General features: G+C 42.5%; 1 protein-coding gene across 1 annotated transcript in view; it reads left to right on the top strand.

Annotated features, from left to right (window-relative positions):
* The first annotated feature begins 500 nt into the window (after positions 1-500).
* MAPRE2 (microtubule-associated protein, RP/EB family, member 2) overlaps positions 501-24,167 on the top strand; it is a 37,367-nt gene continuing 13,700 nt past the window's right edge. The window contains exons 1-3 of the mRNA XM_010152179.1: positions 501-628; positions 12,632-12,777; positions 14,754-14,967. Of these exons, the coding sequence (XP_010150481.1) occupies positions 508-628; positions 12,632-12,777; positions 14,754-14,967 (481 nt within the window). The 5' untranslated portion in view covers positions 501-507. The remainder of the gene's footprint in view (positions 629-12,631; positions 12,778-14,753; positions 14,968-24,167) is intronic.

The following is a 24,167-nucleotide window of genomic DNA, read 5'->3' as shown; positions in this document are numbered from 1 at the left end:
CAAGAGGCCCCTGTCCCAGTAAAAAATTAGTTATTTGGGTAAGTAGAACAGCTACATCTTCTAGAAGCAATCTGACAATTAAATACTGGTTTAGGGGCTCTGATCGTCCTGCAGTGGCAAAAAACTGATGGATGGATGTGAGATTACTAGATCTGTGCCACACTACATGACGAAATCCCAGGTCTCTGATTCTGTGTATCTCTAGGCTATGCCTGATTCTTTTTTTTCCTACCATATTAGCATTAAGCAGAATACCATAGGTTTATATGGTCCTTAAGTTCATAGTGATAGCCAGACAAATGTGTTCATAAATTCCAAGAGGACATGGAAGAAGTTACGTATCATCAAAGAACAAAAATGAAGCCTCCTTTCTCAATAAGTAAGAGAAGTTGTGCAGTGATGCAACTTTTTCTTTTTTTGAACAGGAAGTGTGAATTCATTGTATCCAGAAAACAATTACCAAAATGTCTAAAATATCTTTTTGTCTTTTTTTTTCCTAGTTGGGGAATGGCGGTCAACGTGTACTCTACCTCTATAACCCAAGAGACTATGAGCAGACATGACATCATCGCATGGGTTAATGATATATTAGCTTTAAACTACACAAAAGTTGAACAACTCTGTTCAGGTAAGAAAGTGCAGTATGCTCTACAAATGTTTATTTTAAAACCACTTTAAAAGTCTGATTTGTTGAAAATAGATAACTTTTAACTTGGACATAAACCAGTTACTCTGAGGAAAAAGGGACTGATGTATGTGCAAAGGAAGTGGTTTTGCATTCGTGTTAATCCTGGAAAGATAAGGTGCCTGGGGAAAGCACAGCGAATGCAGAGGTGAATGGGACGAATGTAGCAGAAGATACACAGAAATAATAAAAAGGTTGACTAAGCAAGAAAAGAATACAGTGATAAGCTTTTGTGTTTTAAAGCTACTGGGGTGGTATCTTTTCAAATGGAAAGTGGACATAGCTGAAAAAGAGACAAATGGAGACACCCTGGGTGAACAAAATTCTCCAGTACCATTTCCTTCCTGGTAAGGGTCCTCAAATCCCTGCTGATGTTTGCAGGAAAAGAGCACAAGCGTGATTGTGAAGAAAAACATGGGTTTGAGGAAATGAGCCTTTAGCTGCTGTGAGGGCTTTAGAAGTTTGTCAAGAAAATCTGCCTGTTTCTCTTTAAATGTAACTGAACTCTTGTTGTAAGTAAATTTGGTAATGAGCCCTGAAAAAAGGGGTAATGGTTTTGAATACTTTGGACATTTTGGTTAATCAGAGTGGCAACTACAAGATACTGTGTTAAACAACAGGGTCTGTAACTAGATGATGAATAGAAATGACACAGACAAAGGCTGATGTTTCAGTGAGAATACAGATGCCCCTGGGGAGTGATTCTTTCTGATTTCCTACTGTGATTTTTAAATTTGAAGATGTTTGTGTTGGAGGGGATCTAACTTAGATTGCTACTTCCAGACAACTGACATGCTGGGAATATCTTACTTATGAAGACAATGCTCTAAGCACATAGAACTGAAACCGCATTACCACATTTCAGCTATTTACTGGTCCAGCTGAAATACATAAATGGGGTCTTACAGCCTTATATTTGAATTTACTTACCATTCTGGGTAAATTCGCTGTCTCAGATGTTCCCTGAAAAGTACAGAAAATCCTTTGAGGATGATAGCCTCATAGCCTACTCTTAAAATTTTAAAAAACAAATCTCAACTGCAGAAGCAGGCTTGCACAATGACTGTAAAATTAAGGTTGAAAAAAGTGCAGATTAAAGTGCGTGTAAATAAGCGAAATAACTAAAGACATAGAACGTGGGAAATAATCTTTGTAGTAGTTAATAAACTTGAAATTGAAAGGTTATATTTAGCTGTTGTTATCTTTACATATCCAGAAGTTAGCCTAAGTGTTTTCTTTTGGTCAATTATACATAAGGAAAATACTCACATGGGGATGTGTGTGCACACGTGTGCAAATAAGGATGTAAGCTATCTAGAGATATATATAGATATACACACACACTTATAGAAAGATACAAGAAAAGGGATATTTTTATCTCAAAATACCCAACGTTTGCCATTGTTTGAAACAGGAAACACACTAGACAAGTTATTGACTTGTTCCTGCATAGCTATTTATATGCTCATAAATAGTTGAAAGGAAGCTTTTGAAGTGAATTCTCCATCAAGCTACATGTGTGTGGGCTTACAGAAAAAAAAAGGCAATTAAAAAAAAAACCCAAAGCAACATCAAAATCCTTTCTCGAAATAGGGGAGAGGTGATCTAAGAAAACTTTGATTATGCAGAATACCATGAGTTAAAGATATTTAAGAAGATCAGATTAAGAGAATTCAGCTGGGCGGGGCAAGCAGGAGAAAAACATGGAAATTGTCACCAACCCACCGTTCCGTTTCTTCACACAGCTGCTTATACAGCTTTTTCTGTGACCTCCAGTGAGGATTTTGGGACACACCACAAGGGAAAAACTGAAAAAGGGTTGTCTCATTAGAGCTCTTGCTCCATCCTGCATAAAATTAAATCTTTTCTTCCTTTAGACATCCCAAGTTGTGTTGGTTCCTGTCGTTACATGGTGCTTTTACATTCATATCCTAACAGATTGAAGCTGTAAACCTGGCTTGATACTTACACATTCTTATTTTTGCGTTAATGTTCACTGCAATCCCAGAAGGAGCTTTACTAGGTCCTTATCTGAAGCAGCATTCTAGTGCAGTCCTTCCTGTGTTCCGGAGGACTTTACTCTCTGAACTGACGAATGGAAGCTCAGCTAGATTATCGCAGACACGAGAGCGCAGTGCTCTTATGGACTAGGTCCTTTCCATTTGGGACTGTGTAGCCTGTTTCTCACGTGCAGGACATGAATGTGTAGGGATTGAAGACAGGTGGACAAGAAGCTTTGGGAATCTTTCTGTATTTAATACAGTTTACTCTGTAAACTCCCAAGTAGTTTATTTAACGTACATATAGTTTATTTAGTGCACTTCCAGTGTAGTTTACAGGATGGAAATGAGGGAAACAATAGCACAAGTGATCAGCCAGCTAACAGGCAGAGCACCAGCAAGCACGGTACGGACCGTAGTTTGAGAACGGCTGATCTAACTCCTTCCTTCATTCTGGCATCCCTTCTGCTGATGGTCCTTGAAGCATCGGCAGCTTTCATGCAGCTTAATGTTAGTTTCCATAAAATATCAGGATTTCTCCAGGACATCAAAGAGAAGGAATATGTGGGAAACCATTTACAACTGTGAAGCATTTCACAGCATTAACAGGGTGCTGCAGAGCCACTGTAACTGAATTTTTATAACCTACTGTAAAATTGTATGGACGTTTTCTTCTTTTTTTAGAAAAAAGCATTAAGATTTGTCATGCTGTTATATGACTATTCAGTTCTTGTTCATTTTGTTATTAAGGAACAATTGAAAGGCCAGAAAAATCTAAATGCAAAGCCAAAAAAAACCAGGAGAGGGAAGTGGGGGCAATGCTGTTTGAATGAAAAGCTCAAAGGTGTTATTTTAGGAGGCATGAGCAACCTAAACGTGGCATACACCTGTGTTCAGCACCTGGCTGTGAGACCTCATGGGCGCCCACGTTTTGCAGCCAACCTAGCAATAGTTTTGGACATTCTGAGCTTAAGCAAGAAGGAATAATGTGACATTCTGCCTTTACTGCAGGCTGTATTCAGGGCATACCTAAATCTTAATGTGACAGTTCATAATGAAGACAGATAAAGCTATCAGACCTTATTTTTTTTCATTACTGTGGAGAAGTAGCTTTGATAATACACATGCTGGAGCAATACCAGCCTATTCCCCAATTGCCAGTTACAGGAACAGAGCTGCCAGGATGAGAAGCAGCAAAGGAGGAGGCTGGCTTAGTCATAAAGTATTTGTATTCTTTGGGAGTCTTAGATGTGTTTTTGTCTCTGCTAAGTAGGCCGAGCAAAGTGCAGTGTCCCCTGAGCTTTCTGAATGCCTGCTGTAGTAGTGTTGTGCCAAAAAGGCCAGGTTATGGATGGATGCAGCTCTGGAGAGTCCAAATTTAGTCTGCAGCTCCTCTGGTAATTTCGTTTTGACAGCTCAAGAGAAAAATCTCTGAAGCATCTCAAAGCAATACAGTTCTCTGTGCTTTAGGTGAGTGCCATTGTGTCAGTTTTTTGTCTCCAGCTTCAGCTTCCTGCAGGGTTGTTAACCTGAATAGGAAACTTATAATCCAGGGTTTTAATTGAAGGAATAAGTGCATTGCCTTTAGATGGGCATTAGACCTTAGAACATTTACATAAATGAAAAATAATAGAGAAAGGAGTTGATTTAATGTAGTAGGATCCTGTGTACAACACCTATAGTCTTGAGGAGGAGTTTCGAAATAATTATGACTCTGGTTGTTTCTTAGGAGTCATGCTATTTTTGTAATGAATGCACAGTGGCTTCTTCAAAAATTCTGACTAAACAGCTTATAGCTGAATTTTCTTTACTAAGGCTGTTTTTCATCTATAGGGAATACCAAGTGAATGTGTTACAGGGCTTTTCATGAGTGTTTGGCTGCTACATGAGAGCATATTCAAAATGAGAACCAGGCAGGAGACTATAGAGGGCTTGTGTACGAATTAAAAAGAAACAGCACCAAGTGTGCAAGCTCTACAAATTATGAGCAAGGAAGCTAGAAATGGTAAATGCATATAGAAAGGAAAATGCAGTCTGGAGTGGGGTATAATTTCTGTTTTAGCTATATTTGTGATCCTTTGAGGTTAAGGAGATACAGAATCTTTCCTTCCTCTTCCTGCGTTTGAAAATTCTCAGTAGAATTATAAACTTGCAAATTGTCTGGCCTCCAGTGCATACAGACCTTCTGTCTTTCAGGATTTGTATGAAAGGATCAAGGATTAAATGTGGGGTGTGGGTTGTTGGGTTTTTTTTTCCCCCCCTTGCTTTTAGTAAATGACTGTATTATAAAGAGAGCGTGTGGTTTGGCATTTTCAAATTTCAGACTGTGATGCTTTCTCTGCAGATGCCCTGGGTGTTGCCAAAGGGAGTTTTTCATGTGGGACTACTGTAGCTAGTGCTCCATCTCGTCCTCTGAAAATATATAGTCCCTTTATATGTATATTTTGCTGGTACTCCCCCCTCCCCACTGCTTGATCTCGGAGGAAGGCAGACGGTGTGACGGGAGGGCAGATGTCATTCTTTGTTTGACTCTGTGTTGCCTCTCCAGCTTCAGATTTGGGGGAAAGCTCCATCACAGCCTCTGTGGGCTGTCGTCTCTCACAGCCGGTGCAGCCTCCCGAGCGGCGCGGTGCGAGAGCCGGCTCTTCTCCCCTGCACACTGCAAAGAGCTTTCTGAGCAGGGCTGAGGTGACCGGAGAAGTAAGTGGCCAGACAGTGACAGTGAGAAGGACTTTTCTTCTGCCTATCTTTCGTGTAGCTATAAATGGGGTGTATTCTGTGTCTTAGCTGCATAGGATTTTTTTCCAAGTCTCAGAAGGTGTATTTTGCTCAGTGCCTATATGAACCCTTAACTTACAACATGTGTAGTACTAAAATCTGAATTATAGGACCCTGTTGGTGAATTTGTTGCCAGCATGAGTTCTGGTGTGCTAGTGTCTCCAAAGCTGAAGTGTGTTTTAACATTGGTGGGTATGGGTTTTCTCCAGTTTGCAGCCTTGCAAAGGCTGGATCTCCAGAGCAACTAGGAAACATGATTAAAACATGGTTTGATCCCATTTGCACTCTGTAACCAAGCCGTGTTTCGAGGAACTGGCATGTCCTGAGGTCATGCAACACAGGATGCTCAGTGTAAATGACTGTAATGGCTTCCATATGATGTTTAGCATTAGAAGGATACAATGGATGTTAATAATTGGATTTAAGATAATTTCCAAAACTTTGAGGAAGCTTGCAAAGCAGTATCATGAGATTTTCACCCAATAGTATTTTTTTTTAATGTCATTCATTAAGAATTCAGGAGGAATAGAACTTAACATAAGGTCTTTGCTTTTTTATTATTATTTAATTACTCATAGCAATCACTTGCTTCATCTCACCCCTCTTTTAGGGCTTGTTGGATTTTACGTGCTACTTTTATTTTAGGCATGATGGGCTATGCAGCTATCTGAAGCTAATGGGAATTATGTTTTATGAAATTGTTCTGATCTTCCCGTTTAAAAAATTAATGAATTCCAAAATAAATTATTGCTAAAAATTAAGTATTAAAAGCTCTGCTGTGTATAATTTATGAGCAGCTTAACGATTTACATATTTGAGAATACAAGTTAGCACAGGGGAAACCTCCCACCGATATGCATTATTTTAAATGATCAGTGGATATTCTGGTGGATTTAGATTGGATATCAGGAAAAAATTCTTCCCAGAGCGGGTGGTGAGGCACTGGAAGAGGTTGCCCAGAGAAGCTGTGGATGCCCCATCCCTGGAAGTGTTCAAGGCCAGGCTGGATGTGGCTTTGAGCAACCTGGTCTAGTGGAAGGTGTCCCTGCCCATGGCAGGGGGGTTGGAACTAGAAGGTCTTTAAGGTCCCTTCCAACCCAAACCATTCTGTGATTCTGTGAATCTGTCATGCGACTGCTCTGCCTGTGTGGAACAGGACATTCTGAAGCAGGTATAATTTGGGTGCCTGTATCTCAACGACCATCAGTAGGGTGGTAGGAGGTGCATAGTTCTGTAAGCGGTTTTCTGTGGTGACAGCACTGCTTTTGGAAGCTCCCATCTGTGTGCAGACACTTGGTCTGCCCTCGCTGAGGCAGCTGTGCTCATGCAGTGACATGCAGGAGTGCGGGGCTGCACTCTAACCTGCACCAATTCTATGTATTTGTTTTCTAAGTGCCCTCCCAAGACTGTTGCTGGGAAGGGTGAAGCTCAGGCCAGAATGGATTCACTGATGCACAGCCCCGTGGACGTTTGCTTCTCTACAGCTAAGCTGGCAGTCAATTGTTGTGGGCTTGTATATTCACCAGGAAATGGGTTGAAATCACTTAATTTGAGGTTGGGTTTTTTTCAATTGGAAAAATAGTATTGTGTTGACCTATCTCCTAGGTCATGTAGGTGCTGCTGGAAATGCAAATAGGAATTTGAAGACTGTGGCCTCCGATGGAGTCCTCAACATGAATTGTGCTGCTTCTTAAACATGTGGCTATGTGTAACGTAACTTCATGCTCACAGACATGTACGGTTTAAAAAAAAAAAAAAAAAAAACCCATTGCGTATCGTAACAGAACACCCGTATTTAGAATGTCAATGAAAATCTGTGCTCTGATATCTAAGTCAAAAGCCTATCTCAACATCACTCCTAGGGAAGCAATTCTAGGAATCCTGATGTGGAAGGCGAGCCCCAAATGCTGCTGCACTGTAAACATGGCTGCTGGCCCTTGTGGGTTTTTCCCCCCTTTCTTATCAAAGCTATTATGTCATGTATGCGCTTTGCACGTTACTGCCTTTTGTTGTTGTTGTCATCCCAGCAACAGAAATACCCTGTGTGTGCAGTTTCCCATCAGTGTTAGCAACTCTAGCGAACTGAAGTGCTGATGACTAACACGCATACAAATCATCCTGTATTTTCCGAATGCGTGGTCAGGTTGTTGCAGCTTTGGAGGGAATAAATAATTTGAAGGAATCTGTATCTAACATGTCTGGATATGTTTCTAGAGTATCTGAAAAATATTTCCTGCGAGTGAGCAAAGAAACAAATCTAATTACAGAAAAAGGTGCGGTCAGCCTTTTTCCCAAACGGGATTTTTCAAAAGTTAGTATGTGAAAACTAAACTGAAGCCTGGTTAAGAGGTTTGAACTTGAATTGCCTGTCATTTTAGAGAAAAATTTTTACTAAGCATTTATAGCAAAAGTCTAGCGTAGCACTTAATTCCTTTAGCTGTGGTTTGGACATCAAAATTAAAATAAAGCAGCCCCACACACAGACAGGCCCCTGTCTCTTCATGGGCCTTTTGTGTTCCCATGTTGGCCCGTGTGGTTTTACATGACTTTCCGGGACCTTTCTCCCACACACTGCAGGGGTGAACGGGGAGGGACAGTCTTCTGACGTTTGTGGAGGATTGACCTGGCTCTTCCTGCAGGCGACAAACACTAACTTGGGCATATCTCAGCTTATATCAGAGTATTTCTACGGAGTACTAACAGTAGAGTATTTAAAGAAGTTTAGTTTGCTAATACTATTTTCCTTTATATATATATATGTGTAAACATAGATTCTTGTTTTTAGCATTTAATATTGCTCTGTAGCTGAAATCGAGGAGGTTTACTGAGCAGTAAAAACTTGGTAGCAAACAAGATTCTCATGTCTTTCTTAATTTCCTTGTGCTTTTAATAGTCAGATGCAGAAGTATTTTTGATTATCAAGAAAGTACTTTTTTGCATTTGTGGATTCATCAGCCTCCAGATGGTAGAGGAGAGAGGAGAAAAGCTGAAAATCTGTAATGATGCAGAGTGCATATGCTTCAGAGCAAACTGTAAGTCATTGTGGACAGTCTGGGAAGGAGACACAGAAGCAGGGAAAGAAAAGTATAGGACAAAAGCTAGAATGACTTCAGCATTGTTTACAGCAAGGGGGACTAAGGAAAGACTACCTACAACTCTGAGAATGCTGTAAAGATGTGGTAATTTTATAGATTGGGTAGAAGCTTCCAGCTTTACCGGTGCACGTGTGAAACTGTTCAGTTGTCATAGCTTTTAACAACTACCTTTTCAATTGTTGGTTTGTTGAGAGCATCCCTTCCCCTCTGCAGCTGCCTGCCCAGCCCTCGAGTGCAGTCCCTTTGCTGCCGGCTCTGCCCCGAGTCTGGAGCGGGAAGCCCAGCCAGTGCCTCCAGATTCTGATGCTGCTGGGCTCTTTCCGCTCACTAATGCGGAGAAAAGCAGTGGTTGCTGCGGGTGTAATCCATCACGTCCCCGTTTGCGGGTTGGTTTTGGGGTCTGGCCTGTGCGTATCTTCTGTAACTAATGGCTGCGTCAGTGTTCCAGATCAAAACATGAGAGGACTTTTAGCCAGTGGTTCTGAATTGCTTGTTAGCTAATACAGGATAAGAGGTTTTCAACATTGATCCCTGTTCTGCAGTGCTACCGGTTGCAGTTTTTATCTTTCGAGTAGGTTTCAAATTATTTCTGTCTGTGTGTGTGTATATGTGCATGTTTTCATGCACGTAAAGTTTTTTGGTCACAGATATAGATGAGCCATTCTGGACAGGTAGTATGTTTTCAACTCCTGTATATAGAGCTCTGTTAGGATTTGGGATGGGGGCTAGGGAGGTGTTGGTATTCAAAGTTTTGTTGTTTGGGGTTTTTTTTTGTTTGTTTTTGTTTTTTCCAGAAAATGTAAGAAACTTTAAAAATCTTGAATAAAATATAATGGCATAAAAATCCTTTTGTTCATGTAAATTATGCAAGAGATGTCAGAAGCCACGATATCATTACCTCTACTGCCATTTTCGTCGTGTTCAGTCAAAAATATCCCTTTCCCGTGCACCGGCATTGAAGCATAAGGTACACAGTGAATTGAACAGGCCTGAAGTGCCGTCCAGTATGAGCAGGATCTCGCGCCTGTCCGCTGTGGCTGCGAGGTAAAGGCAGTGCGATCTCGCGTGACTCAAGTAGGGCTGCTCCTTCTGCTGCCTCCAGGAAATCTCGGCGAAGGGCAGCGTGGAAAGCAGCGGCCCCATTCTGCTGCACTGACGTCTCGCATTTAAATGCAGCGTGACAGCTACAAGCTTGAGGGGGGTAAAATCTTAAATTATAAATAAATGCCTATATAATATTAAGTATGTACATAACCTCGATGTCCAAAGTCGGGTGGCCTCAGGTAACTGTAATGATATTTTTACTTCCTCCTGTTGCGGTGGTAGGCAGGTCTCTGCCTTCTGGGAGTCGAGAAGAGTTTTCTCTGTTTGTAGTTTACAGTGCTTCGTTCAATCTATGTTTGCATATTGCCTCTGTACTTCAGGAAGGAGCATTTTAATTGCGTTTGCTGATGTAATAAAATCCTCCTGTTGGGGAAACAGCCTGGCAGCCAGCTTCAGTGTTGTATCCAAGACGAGGTTCGTGCTGTCATGTGGATGTAGTCCAGTGTTTTCTGCCCTCGAGTGTCGTGCGGAGCCAGGACCACCTCCTGGCTGGCAAAAACACAGAAACAACTGCCAGCGCAATGGGAAGGAAACACAAGGAAATACCGTAGCTAGAGCCTTAAACCTAGTACGACTCTTTCTGAAGGCATGCAGAAGGAATTTGCATTACCAGCAGAAGGAGAAAATCTCATGTGAACACTCTGGGTTTCTATTTTCCTGAAAGGATCTAGATAAAAGGTTGCACAGCGCATTTTCAAGGCCTCCAGGCGATTACTTAGATATCAGAGTAAAGCTTATAATTGGGGTGTAGGGAGGATGAAAGGACACAGCTAGGAACAAATTCCATTTATAACATGAAATGATTGCATAATAATCCTTTTGCATGAAATTAAATAGTAATAAATGTAGTCAAGCCATGCATTATCTGCATATCTATGCTTTTAATTGTAATGTCGTTTTTCTGTTGCCACGTATTTACCAGCTCTCTTGCTAAGGATGACTTTTGAATAACTGATTGTGTTTATATAGCTTTCTGTAACAAGATGCAAATTTGTCATCTGATGTTTGTAACTTGCCAGAAGGCCCCTTTTCCTTTAGGGAATATTTTACTTTTGATTCCTAATCATACCAAAACCATTGCAAACAGCTAAGCACAAGGTGTCCTTGGAAAATCATATTTCTTTAATAACAGTTTTCCCCCCACAAAGCTAGGCAATGTGAAGAGATTTTTTTTTTTTTTTTTTTTTAATGGCAGTGGCTTGCAGCACTAAAGTTTGCCCAGGGAAGTTGTGGATGCCCCCTCCCTGGAAGTGTCCAAGGCCAGGCTGGATGAGGCTTTGAGCAACCTGGTCTAGTGGAAGGTGTCCCTGCCCATGGCAGGGGGGTTGGAACTCGATGGTCTTTAAGGTCCCTTCCAACCCAAACCATTCTGTGATTCTATGATCTTGTGACTCCCTTAGCAAAACTCATCAGTATTTTGGGAAACTTTTTTTGACTCCAGTCTAAAACTTGGCTTTGGTTTTGGGGAATTTATGAGCTCTGTAACGGTTCATATGATGGGTGAGTGGATACAGAGAATGAGAACTCTCTCCTGCATAAACTTGGTCGTGTCAAAACACATGTATACCCATGGAGAAAAATGTCATAAAGTTTTTGTTGCCCCTCCTGTAAAACTGGGTGAGCCAGGTGTCTGCTTGGTGAGTTTGTTTTGTGTATGAGCACTCAGCAGAATTATTTTTTGACTAAAACCATTGTTGTTCATACTGAGCTGAACTGTTAGGTGAGATCTGGACACTTGTTTGTCAAACTGATCTGCACTAAATGCACAGAAGTCCTTTTTGTGGAAGTGAAATTGTACTTGTCAGGGGTAATCAGGCGATCGCTTCCCTGCCCTGTGCGTTCCAGCACGGGGGCTGCAGGCTCTGCAGCCCTCTGCTCCAGGAATGGACTGCACTGAACCTTTGCTGAGTTTTCTACAAACTCTCCCCTGAAGAACTGAAAGTGGTTTTTCTTTGATTTCCTTAACCATTTTCAGCCTTAATTTCCAAGCACTTGAGTGTGTCAGCAGTAAAGACCTACTTTGCAAACGACAGTGACGCGATGACGTCGTAGGAGGAAGCTCCCTGTGTACACAGCAGTAAAGACCTACTTTGCAAACAACAGTGACGCGATGACGTCGTAGCTCCCTGTGTACGAGGAAAGGCTATCCCTGTTAGCTGTACTTACTATGCTGCGTAGAAATGTTTCCATATACTTGCAGCTCTGTGCTGGGTTAGTCATACACACACCCTTGTCTACTAATACGTCAAGTTCAGATAACCCTGAAAGGTGGACTTAGAACCCTTGTTGCTTTGAGCCAGCACTAAAGCTGGCAGCCCGGCTTCTGCAGTCTGTGGGCAGCCTACGCTCGAGCCTGCTTACGTCAGTGCTTTACTCAGGAGGGGAAAATCAGTCAAGAGTGTTGTTTTAGAGGGGTGGGAACTGGCTAATATGTTTTAACAAACCGGAGCTTTACGATTTATTTTTTTGTAAATTGTGGTTTGATATAATTTTAAATGATTGCCTTGGATTTGATTGGTGTTCTGCTACAAGTGCCAGAAGAAAGAAGATCTTGGCTTGGTTGAATTTAGGGGGCTGTGAGGGCTGAGGGAGCTTACTAAGAGATTTCCATTTTTACCTGTGATCATCTCACTGTATGGACAGCCCTACTATGTATGGGGACTCAGAGATCATCAGTTTTAAAAGAAGAAAGACTCACTTTGCATTAGTCGTGGGGGTTCTTCAGGTGCTACACAACAGTGTGTCGTGCATCCAGGCTGAATGCAAAAAAAAAAAACCCACCTTCATATGTCACCCTGTTCAGTGTACATCAGACAAGTGGATTTTGGGTGCATAGACCTAGGCTGAATTACAGCAGGCACTCTTCAGCACGATCGCTGACGGCTCACGCTTTCTGCTAATGACATTAAACGCCATTTGGTCTTAGCTGGGTGCATCTGGATTAACGTCAATGCATTCTCTCGTTCTAGGAGCAGCTTACTGCCAGTTCATGGACATGTTGTTCCCAGGGTGCATTAGCTTGAAGAAAGTAAAGTTTCAAGCAAAGCTGGAGCATGAATACATTCACAACTTCAAACTTCTGCAAGCATCATTTAAAAGAATGAATGTGGACAAGGTAGGTGTTCTGTGCTTGTATTTCAATCGCTGCAAGTTTCAAAAGTTGTACAAACTGGGTGAAGTCAATAAATAGGGGAAACGAACTTCAAAATACTTCAAGTCCACCTTTTCGACTTTTGGACTGAGAACTGCAGTGCGAGTTGTACATGGAGACGTTCTTCTTGACCTTTCGTTATCTGAAAAGGGTATTTAGGCATGAAGGAAGAAATTTGGCATGCTCCATTTAGGTACAAAGTGAAAATTGAGTCCATGTGTCCGCTGAGGAGTTGTGCAGGCTAACTCATTATATCTTAATATCAGAGACCCTTTTGATAAAATACCATGTGTCGGAAATTCCTTACCATCAGTGAGTCTTAGATACAGTAAAATTACTGTTGACCTGAATTTCCAGCCAAATAACTTGGAAATATGCTGTTCGTATAAGCATTCTGTGTTTCTTGTCCAAAATCGGGTTTAAGGAATTTAAAGTATTCAAGAGCTGGAATAATTTATCCAATTATTTGATAGGTGGACCAGCACATGTGATCTTGTTAAGAACGAAGGGCTCCTGGAAAATGGTTTGTTCAGCCATAAGGTTTTGATTTACGCTTGAGCGTGTGATTTTGACAGACTCGCCAGTGTAAATTACTGTGTTGATAAAAATGAATAATGGAAGTTATGTTGTCATACTTTTAGTTTTATGCAGATGTATAAGGTTCTGCTCTGGCTTTTAGTGTTGTCTTATTCTGAAATTTGAACAGTCTTAGACAATGTCCTGTAAGACTTTTTTTTTTAAAGCAGTGGAAAACCCTCATTATTTCCCGAATGTTGTGCTTTTATTTACTGTGTAACTTGTTAGTGAAACATTGAAAAGCCTAATAAAGTTAACATTGTCACTTTTTCTGTGGGGAGCAAACTTGCTCTACTTACTCAATACAGGAAAGATACAAAAAGAACAACCAGAAAGGACATGCCGAGTACAATGTTGACCTTTGTAAGAGTGTTGTAGACTTACAAAATGCTGCACAGTTGGCTTAACCTTGAAGAAGAAATTAAAATTGCAATGGTTTTAGGTATCCTTTTTCCAGCTAACAATTGAATGCATTCAGGAGGCATTAAGATTCATTTAACTTGGCTCTTTAATCAGCTGCATGAATTAAGCAGGGTAGGGCAGCCTTCCTTCCCTTCGTGGTCCCTGTGTGCCCACAGCACCTGGGAAGGTTGGGCCTCCTTCAGAGCAATGCTGAACACTCTCCTTACACTGAGAAATGGCCCAAGGCACCTTTTGGGGGCTCCACTTCTGCGAAAAAATTTGCAGGATATGGCTGTGGAGACATCCCTGTAGCCTTCCTTTTGTTTTACTAAAACTTTATAGGCATTTTAGTCAACTTCTGCATGTCCCCGAATTGGACAGCTATGTGTAGCTATATATGGAATAGAAAAAAAAAATTACAAGGTTAAAACCTCAGGGTTAGTTGGTATGATGAACATGTACTACTAAAATGTAGGTTGGCTTGAACTTCAGCGTGTCTTGGAAAAGCTGCTGGGGTTTTTGTAGTTCAAACAGTAGGACAGAGCAAGAAACTCCCTGGACCTTTTGAAGCATTGTTCATTTTTAGTATGCCCAATTGTAGCATGTCCATTAAAACCAGAAATCCCTAAAGACTTGAATATAGTGTTACTCCCAGAACAGCTTCATTCATCATGGCTGTCACTGCAATAAAAAAAGAAGTAACTGCGGAAGAGCAGTTATAAAGGCTGACGTACACCCACTGTAGAGCCACTTCAAAGGCTGGGTCTTCATTTTATTTTGGGTTTATTTCCTAAGAGCACCCTCAAATCCACCATTATTTCTTTCTCTTAGGAAAAAAACAATGGCAGAGGAATTTATGCTGATACAGTTGGTAGATTTTTCTCCAAATAGGTGTGTATATGTAATTTTTATATTTAAAAATGGTAATGATATATTATTGGAACCTTTATTCTACCTTTCAGGTAATTCCCGTGGAAAAACTGGTCAAAGGGCGCTTCCAAGACAACTTAGATTTCATTCAATGGTTTAAGAAGTTCTTTGATGCTAACTATGATGGGAAGGAGTATGATCCTGTGGAAGCTCGACAAGGCCAGGACGCCCTTCCCCCACCAGATCCCGGTGAACAAATCTTCAACCTGCCCAAAAAGTCTCACCATGCAAACTCTCCGACTGCAGGTATTTTGCATCTTTGAGAATGCCGTTTCTATCTCTGGAGATACCGGGATCCATGTTATATAAACACTAGATAAGAATTATTTCCTCGTGTGGGTGGGCCACTCTTTTTGCCTTGTCGTAGGCTTAACGTCTGAGACAACAGAAGTTAACTTGTGCTGTACTTTAGTTTGGTCCAGCCCTACTGGGCGTGGGGTCTCCCCTACTGAATCCTTGATGTGAACGATATGCGTGCTAGTGATGTCTGATGGTGCAAAGGCGTTTAACCTTCTTGTTGGTGGATTTGGTGTGTGTAAGTGTATTCGAGGACGTTAAATGTAGCGCGTTTCTCTCTCACACCTCCGCACTTAGAGGGAATTGCTAGCACAGGCTGATTTCATTATTATTTTTTATGGTGAGTGAAATGCTTTCAAATCTTAAGGGCTGACCAGAAGGAAAAAATGAACCAAATTTGTGGTCTTACACATGCTTATTGTTCAGGTACGCTAGTCCTCTTAACTGAGCAACACATCCTTCTCAAAGATACCTCTGTCTTCTAACTTTTTATTTTGTGTTTATACTGGGTTTTGCTAGGATAGAGTTAACTTTCTTCCTAAGAGATTGTATGGTGCTGCATTTTGGATCTGTGATGTTGACATGTTGATGACAAAGGGATGTTTTAGTTATTGCTGAGCAGTGCTTGCACAGCATCAAGGCCTTTCCTGTTTCTGACTGCCTTGCTAGTGAGTAGGCTGGGGGTGTGCAAGAAGTTAGGAGGCGAGACAGCTGGGACAGCTGACCCCAACTGACCAGAGGGATATTCCATACCATGTGACATCATGCTCAGCAATAACACTAGAGGGAAGAAGGAGAAAGGGGGTGGACGGTTAGATTTAAGGTATTTGTCTTCCCAAGTAACCATTACACGTGATGGAGTCCTGCTTTCCTGGAGATGGCTGAGCACCTGCCTGCTGATGGGAAGTGGTGAATGAATTCCGTGTTTTGCTTTGCTTGCACGCACAGCTTTTGCTTTCCCTATTAAGTTGTCTTTCTCTCAACACACAAGTTCTTTTTTGCCCTTCTAATTCTCTCCCCCGTCCTGGCAGAGGACTAGTGAGCAAACGGCTGTGTGGGGCTCAGCTGCCTACTTGGGTTAAAGCATGACAGTGTTTCTGGAGCAGACCAAAGGACTAAGCCAGATCTTCGGTGTTTATGTAACATGGGCATAACTGGTCACTAAGCAGATGCTATTTTTGGCTAACTGAAGGGTTAAGTGAACAGGAGAGTAGGTAACATTAAAAAAAAAAAAAAATCACTAAATGAGTGTTTCTGGGATTGGTTGCCGCTACGTATATAGGCTTGTGCATACAGAAACACACGTGCACACCCACTTAATTCCTTTATTGTTCTGTCCTGGGTTTACTTTATTCATACTAACCCAGCCCTCAAATAAATGATTAATTTTCAGTTGGTTTAATTCTGTGACCTGTCGTCTCATGGGCTCAGCTACGCACCAGTGCTGCTGGCAAAGGGAAGGGGCAGGTATGAGGCACCCTCTGTTTTAGGCTGGCTGACGCTCTGGAATCATACCCAGATTTCCGTGTTCTGCTCTGATCACTTCTGACGTCAGCGGGGTATACTTGGCCAGCTGCCTTCAGCTCATTAGTGCTTCCAGGAAATTGAGTACCTAATAGCAGGCCAGTGCTGCTCTGGGCATTTAAAGCTTGTTTGCATCTTTGTTTTGCATCGTCTTGTGTCTAAACTTTTGAATTTCAGGGCCTGGTATGCTATAATTTCCCATGTGATGTCTTGCACTCCCTTAGAAAACAACACACAGCCCCCGCTCCCAAATGTCATGGTGCTATCCAACAGAGAAATTGGAAAGGACACTTTTTATTAAATACAGACTTCACCATGCTTGTTAACTCTTCTTGCAGATGGCCTGTTTGTACTGAAGTGACAAATGTGTCATCCAAATTAAAGTTGTGGAGGTGACAATCCTAGAGAAATAGCATAGCTGCTGGAGTGGAACCAGCCAGCTGATACGGAGAGTAATGCCGTGACCTCGTGTCGTGTTGCTGGCTGCATGAAGCACGTGTCCTGTGCCTCCTCCGCCCCTGTATGGAAGGGGGTGACAGAGGGAGAATGTAATGATCCTGGGTAAGATTCTGTGGTTGTGGAAGTTAGCTTTTCTTGTGGAAAGCATCCTTCATTATTAACTTAAATATCGTCCAGAAATATGACTGGCTGGACACTAGTTCAATTTTTGCTGAGCTGGGGAGGGGGGGTGTAGACATTGCATGATACGAGGTGAAATGAGGGTCGAGGCTACTATTGCTGCCTGCATTTTTAGACCAGGACTATTTCATTTTGGTGTCAGTCGTGCTTGGGTTTGTTCAGTTTCGGGGTGAGCACCTTTTCATTTCACTGATGCAATGAGTGCCTTTGCGCCTCCTCTCACCACATCATGTAGCCTGACTGCTTGGAAGGCTGAAAGCTGTTACTGGGTGCCTGTTGACAGAGAGGACACTCTGGGAGGAGTACCGTATGCCTCATCTCCCGCTGTTTGGGAGTAAATAGGGATGATGTGGAAGTAAGTCCTGCTAGGTGGGAAATTACCAGGAAAGATGTGCTTCTGTAGGTCTTGTTGTGTGTGTGTCTGTGCGTGCTCATGCACACTTCACTGGAGATGGAGTATTCATTACAGTTGATACCGGAACCATAATGTGCCCATGTCAGTAAAACAAGCTTAGCCATTTATACTAAAAAGGCAAAAAAAGTAAGGCCTCGTGAAGTTCTCCTGCATTGGGTTAGGACTTCCCCACCCCATCTGGAGTTTCCCCTTCCCTGATGACACAAGCACGAAGAAGGGAATACATGCCCATGAGTAAGTGCAACATCAGGTGGTGTAGTTTAAACTGCTGTCTCTGACTCTTAGGTTGAGGAAGGGGGAGGAAAATAAACCCAAGACTCTACGTTCTTGCATCTTCCGTGAAATGGCTGAGGTTTTGGGTTTACTTCCGCTGACTTTGTTGTGGGAACAGTAAACACTGTGGGCTGCTTGATGCCATAATCTCTCACGCCAATGCAGCAGGCATTTGCCAGCATCTGTAGCAGTTTGCAGCTGTAGTTTGCCTCTTTATTAGTACATTTTTTTTTAATGTCACTCTCTTAATTTGTGTGATTTGGTCTGCATTAACAACGAAGCTTTGACATTTTAGTACTCTCTTGTATTCAGTTCATTAGTGAAACAAAAAGATGGGATAGTGAGGAAGAAATAAATAACCCAGAAGGTCTTCCAACATAATCCAAAAGTGTGTAAACAGTGTGCAGTGGACGTACGAAAAGATAAATGCACTTATTGTTTAGTGTCAGGAGCAAGTAGACATATGGGCACTCATCCACACTATATTTTTGGTTTTGACAGACTTTTAAGTGCCCCTATTCTAAATCGATCAAATATATAAATTTCTAAAGGAATAATTGATTTAGCTGCTAGTAATTTCATGTGTGTTAGATAATTCCTGTTGTTCCAGGGAATAACTCTCCCAGTGCCCTTTGCCAGAGTTGAGTTTTTTGAGCGATTTATTTTGAGTGAAATATCTTTAATCATTCATAACTACTTTGTAACACTCTTCTAACTCTGTATTTTCAGAGGTAAGCTAAGATATGCCTTTCAGCTAAGAAGAAAGGGGTCAAATCCCTAAAGCCTGTTCTGAAAGCTTGCCCAAAACGGTAGCTGCCATGAGTTAGGATTATTTTTGGTATTTTAATCTGACACTAAAGCTTGACAAGATCCGTGGTATCAGGTAGCTGCTTTCCACGCCTATACGTGGGCATTTACCTGTATCTCTGCAAATGCCGAGTGTGGTCTTTATTTATTTTTTTAAAAATGCTTTTAAACCAAACCAAAACTCAAGAAATCTGTTGATGCACTGGGTTTGGTGTTAATCGGGGGGTGGTCCAACAGCCATGGCCCTACCCCTCCCAAAGGCGATCCGACTGAGGAGTCAGCACAGGTCAAGGATAATGCAGCTTGGAAAGGGAAGCGTAAATAGGTCCCTACAGCTAATCTGCTGTGCCACCCTCGCGGTACCTCGTCCCTTCCTCGGGAGACAGAGCCAACCTGTTGTCGAGCTGATGGCTGGGCAGAGGGTGGATGGCTTCAGTTACACACGTAAAAGGCTTCTTCTAGAAATAATAGGAGCAGTGAGGATTTTCCAGGTAAATACAGCTCCCTGCTGGGGGAATGAGTATGTTTTCATCCTTGGAGGCGCGGAGCCAGCCGCGCAGACCACCGCTGCAGGCTCGCTGCCAGCAGCACCACAGCTGCTTTTAGATGGAATGCCATCTGCCAGCCCGCAGCCGCCTCTCCATCTCCTCTCCCACGCGGTGGTAAACAGCCTACAGATGTAGAGTCGAAATTATGGTAAGGGATTAAAATATTAGGGCGCTGTTGTTTGTGCCAGTTCTAATGCTCCCCGTGGAAAGCAGCAGAAAAAGCTTCATCTGATCGAATCGAGAACGGTGATGAGGTTGTCGGGATTTTAGCTTTAGTGCCTTATGTAAGTATTCCCGTGTGTCAGAGCAAATCTCCGTGGAGCACTGCTTTGTGTGTGGGTGTGGGGCGTCAAAAACACACGTGTAAAAGACAGATTAATAAAATTAATTATTTACACATAAGCTAAAAATGCGAGAGTTTCTTGGATCTGAAGGCTTTTAGACATTCTAGTTTGAAATATTCAGTGAGAGCAGAATGACTAAAGCAGAGCTGGAAAATACTGGAGGATCACATGAGGGCTAAAAATACTCACGCTATGACAGGGAAAATAACCAGGGCAGAATGAACTGTTTGTGCATGAATGCTTTATATATAATGTGCGCACCACCAAAGAGCCAATTGCACAAGAAAAGTACCAATTTTCTTTAGGGAAATGGTATATCCTGCTGTGACAGATGTGCTGTGAATTAGTTTTGAGGGATAAAAATACTCAACAAAACCAGTCTTTATTTTAGCAGCTAGTGATACGATTAGGACTCCAGGGAGACTAGACAACTCCTTCTTATGCCTTTTTTTTTTTTATCTGCTTTCCACCAAAACATGCCATCGTTTTCCCGAGGTGGCGGGCAGCCAGTGTTGCCAACGGCAGCCTCTGCTCGCGGTGGTGCGGCGCTCTGGTGCAAGGCAGCAGAGCTGAAGGTGGGAAGAGCCGTGGGGCAACAACCTGAAAATGCTTTTGCGCCTAGTTCATACGAGGCCAAGGAACTGTGCTAGCCGACAGGAACAGCGTGTGCAGCGACAGCGCTGGCCTGGGAGGTAGAGAGGGAAGTGGCTCAGCCTTAGTACAGGCACACCCCCTCTTGCCAGCCTGAGGAGAGTTTAATTTTTTAAACCCACTGAGCCCAGGAATTTAGACTGTGAAGCAATGTTGCTTGCAGTGGAGGAGGCAGCCCCCTTTTTTTTTTTTCTAGAAAGATGATGGTGTTTGAAAAACGGCGAAAACTTCTGTCTTAATTTTCAGTGTACTATGGGTGTGGTTTGAATGTCTGTGTTGCTCAGATTTTTGCATGATCTTTCCTATTTCAATATCCATTTCTCTGTATATTTTCCTTCAGTTTTTCCTTTTTAAGACTGCTTTCTCCTTATAGCTAAGGAGACTGCTGAATTTTAGAAAATGCAGGTTTTTAAAAGCACTTCAAATTTTAAGTTGTATTCTTCTGTTAAGCCTGTGGGGAATGGTTTCATCCATTGAAGATGAATGCTTGCATGCTGGAAGATGTTTCTAGAGATACTGGTTTCAGTTGAGAATAACTAATAGTTGCCATTAAAACACTGGGTTTTTTTAAATCTAAAGAATAGTCTTCATTTATGGTGGAGAAAAGGCTGTGGTCAGTTCCCATCTGTCAAAGCTCTACTAAAAACGAACTGAGGGAGTCATGCCGTCAACAAAACTTTTTCATCTGACAAGTAGACTCCATTGTATGTTCTTGCTTGGATTGCTCTGAAATTTCTAAAAGGTGCTTCAGTTTCAAGTATTTGTACACACTCCTCCTTGCCAGCTGTCTGGCAGGGACGACCAAACGGAATGCTCAACAGGCTGCGCTGTAGCCAGCAGCAGCAGGGGTATGGGATAGCCGAGGGGACAGAGGGGTCCTGCCACTCAGGGGAAGTTAGTACCACAAAATAATTAGGTGCCTGCAGCACAGAATGTTGGCATGTTGGAAGTAGAGTCAGATTTTGTCTGAGGTCATTTCGTTCCCATTAAGCATCGTTTGTCATCACTTAGGCCATTAAGCACGCCTAAACGGAGCAGTTCTTGCATCTCAGTGTAGCTACAACAATAAGTGTGTGTGAGTATTAATTCATCCACTGTTCTCACTCATTTGTTTTGAGTGGGTGGAGAGTTTTACTTAGCTCGTGGAGAAACTGCTAGCTCTGTAGCCTCGTGGCGAGTTTGGTTTTTCTTCTGTGGCATGAGCCAGGAATACTCATTTTATGGAATCCTTTAATTTGACTGAAGATATGCTGCAAGTGATTCCCAGATTCTATTGAAGCAGTGGTTGTGTGGGCTTAGCCAAGTCTCATGCTTGCTGAGGTCTTCCATTGCTTTCCATGCTATCACGGACATGTTTTCTTAGGAATTTACATAAATATTTAATGGCTTAGTACTTACTCACATAGCGTCAAGGAAGATTTCTCTCTAAACATTAAAAAGATCTCTTGTCTGTGACACTGCTTGTGATGTAAAGTGACCTGGAATTCGCAGCCTAACTGTTGTACCCAAAACCTGCACAGTGCCAACATCCTGTGCTTTAAACGGCAGAAGTGTACATCTGTTTGTAAAACTTATGTCTTTAGCAAAAAGAATAGCGAAGGTGAAACTGGGGCAGGGGGAAACAATTATGATGGACTGACTAGTAATTGTTTCTGGAGCACCAGAGGGAGACAACTAATGCATTTCAAAGCTGCTTCGTCTAACTTATTTCAGTATAAGAACAAAATAATTTGTCTTTCAACTGTGAATTTATTTTTTCCATCTTTACTAGTGTTACATGGGCAGGTACAAGAAGTTACCCAGGTGCTAACAGGAGAACCTGTGATACTGTTAACAAAAAGTTCCAATTGGACCCTGCATTGAGCAAAAATCAGACCCTGCTCTAACAGAAGTTTCCCCAGAATGGTGGAGGGGGGAAAACATCTCTGAGGTGGACCAGTCCAACCCTTCGGCTTAAAGTAGGGTCACCTAGAGCCAGTTGCCCAGGACCATGTCCAGTCGAGGTCTGAGTATCTCCAAGGATGGAGAGCCCCCAGCCTCTCTGGACAGCTTGGTCCAGTATTTTGGTCATCTTCAGAGTGAAGTTTTTCCTTATGCTTAAATGTAATTTCTTGTATTTCCATTTGTGCTCATTGCCTCTTGTCCTTCTTGGCTGGGGACCACTGCATCTTCCTTGTACCCTCCCCTCAGGTACGGATGAGATCATCCTGAGCCTTCTCTTCTCCAGGCTGAGCAGTCCCAGCTCTCTCAGCCTTTCCTCATAGGTGAGGTGCTCCCGTCGTTTCATGGCCCTTTGTTGGATTCTTTCCAGTACATCCATACGTCTCTGTTACTGGGGAGCTCTGAACTGGACCCGGCACGCCAGATGTGCCTCATCAGTGCTGAGCAGAGGGGCAGAATCACTTCCCTCAACCTGCTGGCAATGCTCTTTCCAGTGCAGGCTGTTGGACTTCCTTGCTGGAGGATGCGTTGCTGGCTCACGTTGAATTAGGACCCCCGAGTCCTTTTCTGGGACGCCGCTTTCCAGACTGTTGGCTGCCAGCATGTTCTGGGGCGCAGGGCTGTTCCTCTTCAGGGACAAGGCTCTGCACTTTTTTTTTTGAACATCAACAGTAAGCTTGAAAAGGAATTGCTAATGGGTAACGTTGCTGGTGCTGATTACAGTGTAGTTCTCTCAGCGGTCAGCGAAAAGAGCTGGTTATCGGGTATTTTGTGTATGAAATATGTGTATAAACTATTTTAGAATTTTTTTTTTTTAGAAATGGGTTATATATAAATATTTTCTCGGAAGATACAATGTTGGTCAAAATCTCAACTGCTTGGATTTTGTAGCCCCTCTGAGCAATGCATTAGGAGTTACTCCACCATTGCACTGACCGACTGCAAAGCCATTGTGGTGCTCAGTCGCAAAGTCATTAAGTCTACCAAGATCTTCCACCTCTGTTGAGATACCTGGCTGTCTCAAGTGCTCTGCGCACCTTCCTTTAATTCTTTTATGAAATTAAGCTTCTGTTAAAAAATGGGAGGCTTACCTCTGGGCTGATTTAAAAACTGGTGTTTCAGAATCAATGTGCAGTAAAGCGCTTTTTTTTGCCTTTTTTTTTTTCGCCTTTTTTTTTTTCCCCTCTCTAGGAAATTTTAAATTGGAAATCCCTGGGCATTCTCTGTTGCAATTAAGTTCTATCCAGCTGTCGCTGATACGGTCTGAAATCCTCAGGTTATTTAGCTGGTTTTTATCTATGATACTGATATTTAAGTTATTATGATATTATCTATCATACTGAGCTATGATACATGCTCATTTAAGAACCGATCCTGAGCAGTGGAGCAAACGTCGATTTCTTTTGATTTGCCTGGAGTTTCTAAAGCTTAGGAACACTTTGCTGTAGAAATTCAAAAGGCTTTGTTGTCTTCAAAGGAGGGCAGAATATAATGCAGTGTATTGGTGCTATCCAGCCCTCTCTGCCTGCAGACAGTGGTGATGTGAGCTTGCTCAGCACGCTCTGGGAGCATGCCTCAGCTGCAAATTAGAGAGAATACCTGGGGATTAAATGTTTGTGCTTGCTCTGCCCTTAACTCTCTCCACAGGTTAAAAAGAGGTGTGTACTTAATGATTTGGCTTTCTGTGATCAGTACCCCAACCCACAAAGAACTCGCTTGCTTGGCAGGGCGGTTGAGCATGAAAGGGAGCGATACGCCGCGGCTGCACCGCGTGCCTTGCTTAGGTCTTGCACTGTGACCCCCCAGGAGAAATGGTGATGAGTTGACAGGCTGGGGGATGCTGCCCTAGAAAAGCTGAGCAGCTTCTCTTGTCCGTGTGTGCAGGTGCTTGCTGCCCAGGGAATGTCCAGTGCCGCCGTCAGGTAGAGAAGGGAGGTCGGTAGGGCGGAGGGCTGCACCGACCAGCCAAGGTTTCGCATCTGAAGGTCCATAGCTTGTTCTGTAGCA

This window comes from Eurypyga helias, unplaced genomic scaffold, assembly GCF_000690775.1.
Source record: "Eurypyga helias isolate BGI_N326 unplaced genomic scaffold, ASM69077v1 scaffold3785, whole genome shotgun sequence".
Taxonomy (NCBI): Eukaryota; Metazoa; Chordata; class Aves; order Eurypygiformes; family Eurypygidae; genus Eurypyga; species Eurypyga helias.
This window is presented reverse-complemented; position numbering and strand designations above follow the sequence as displayed.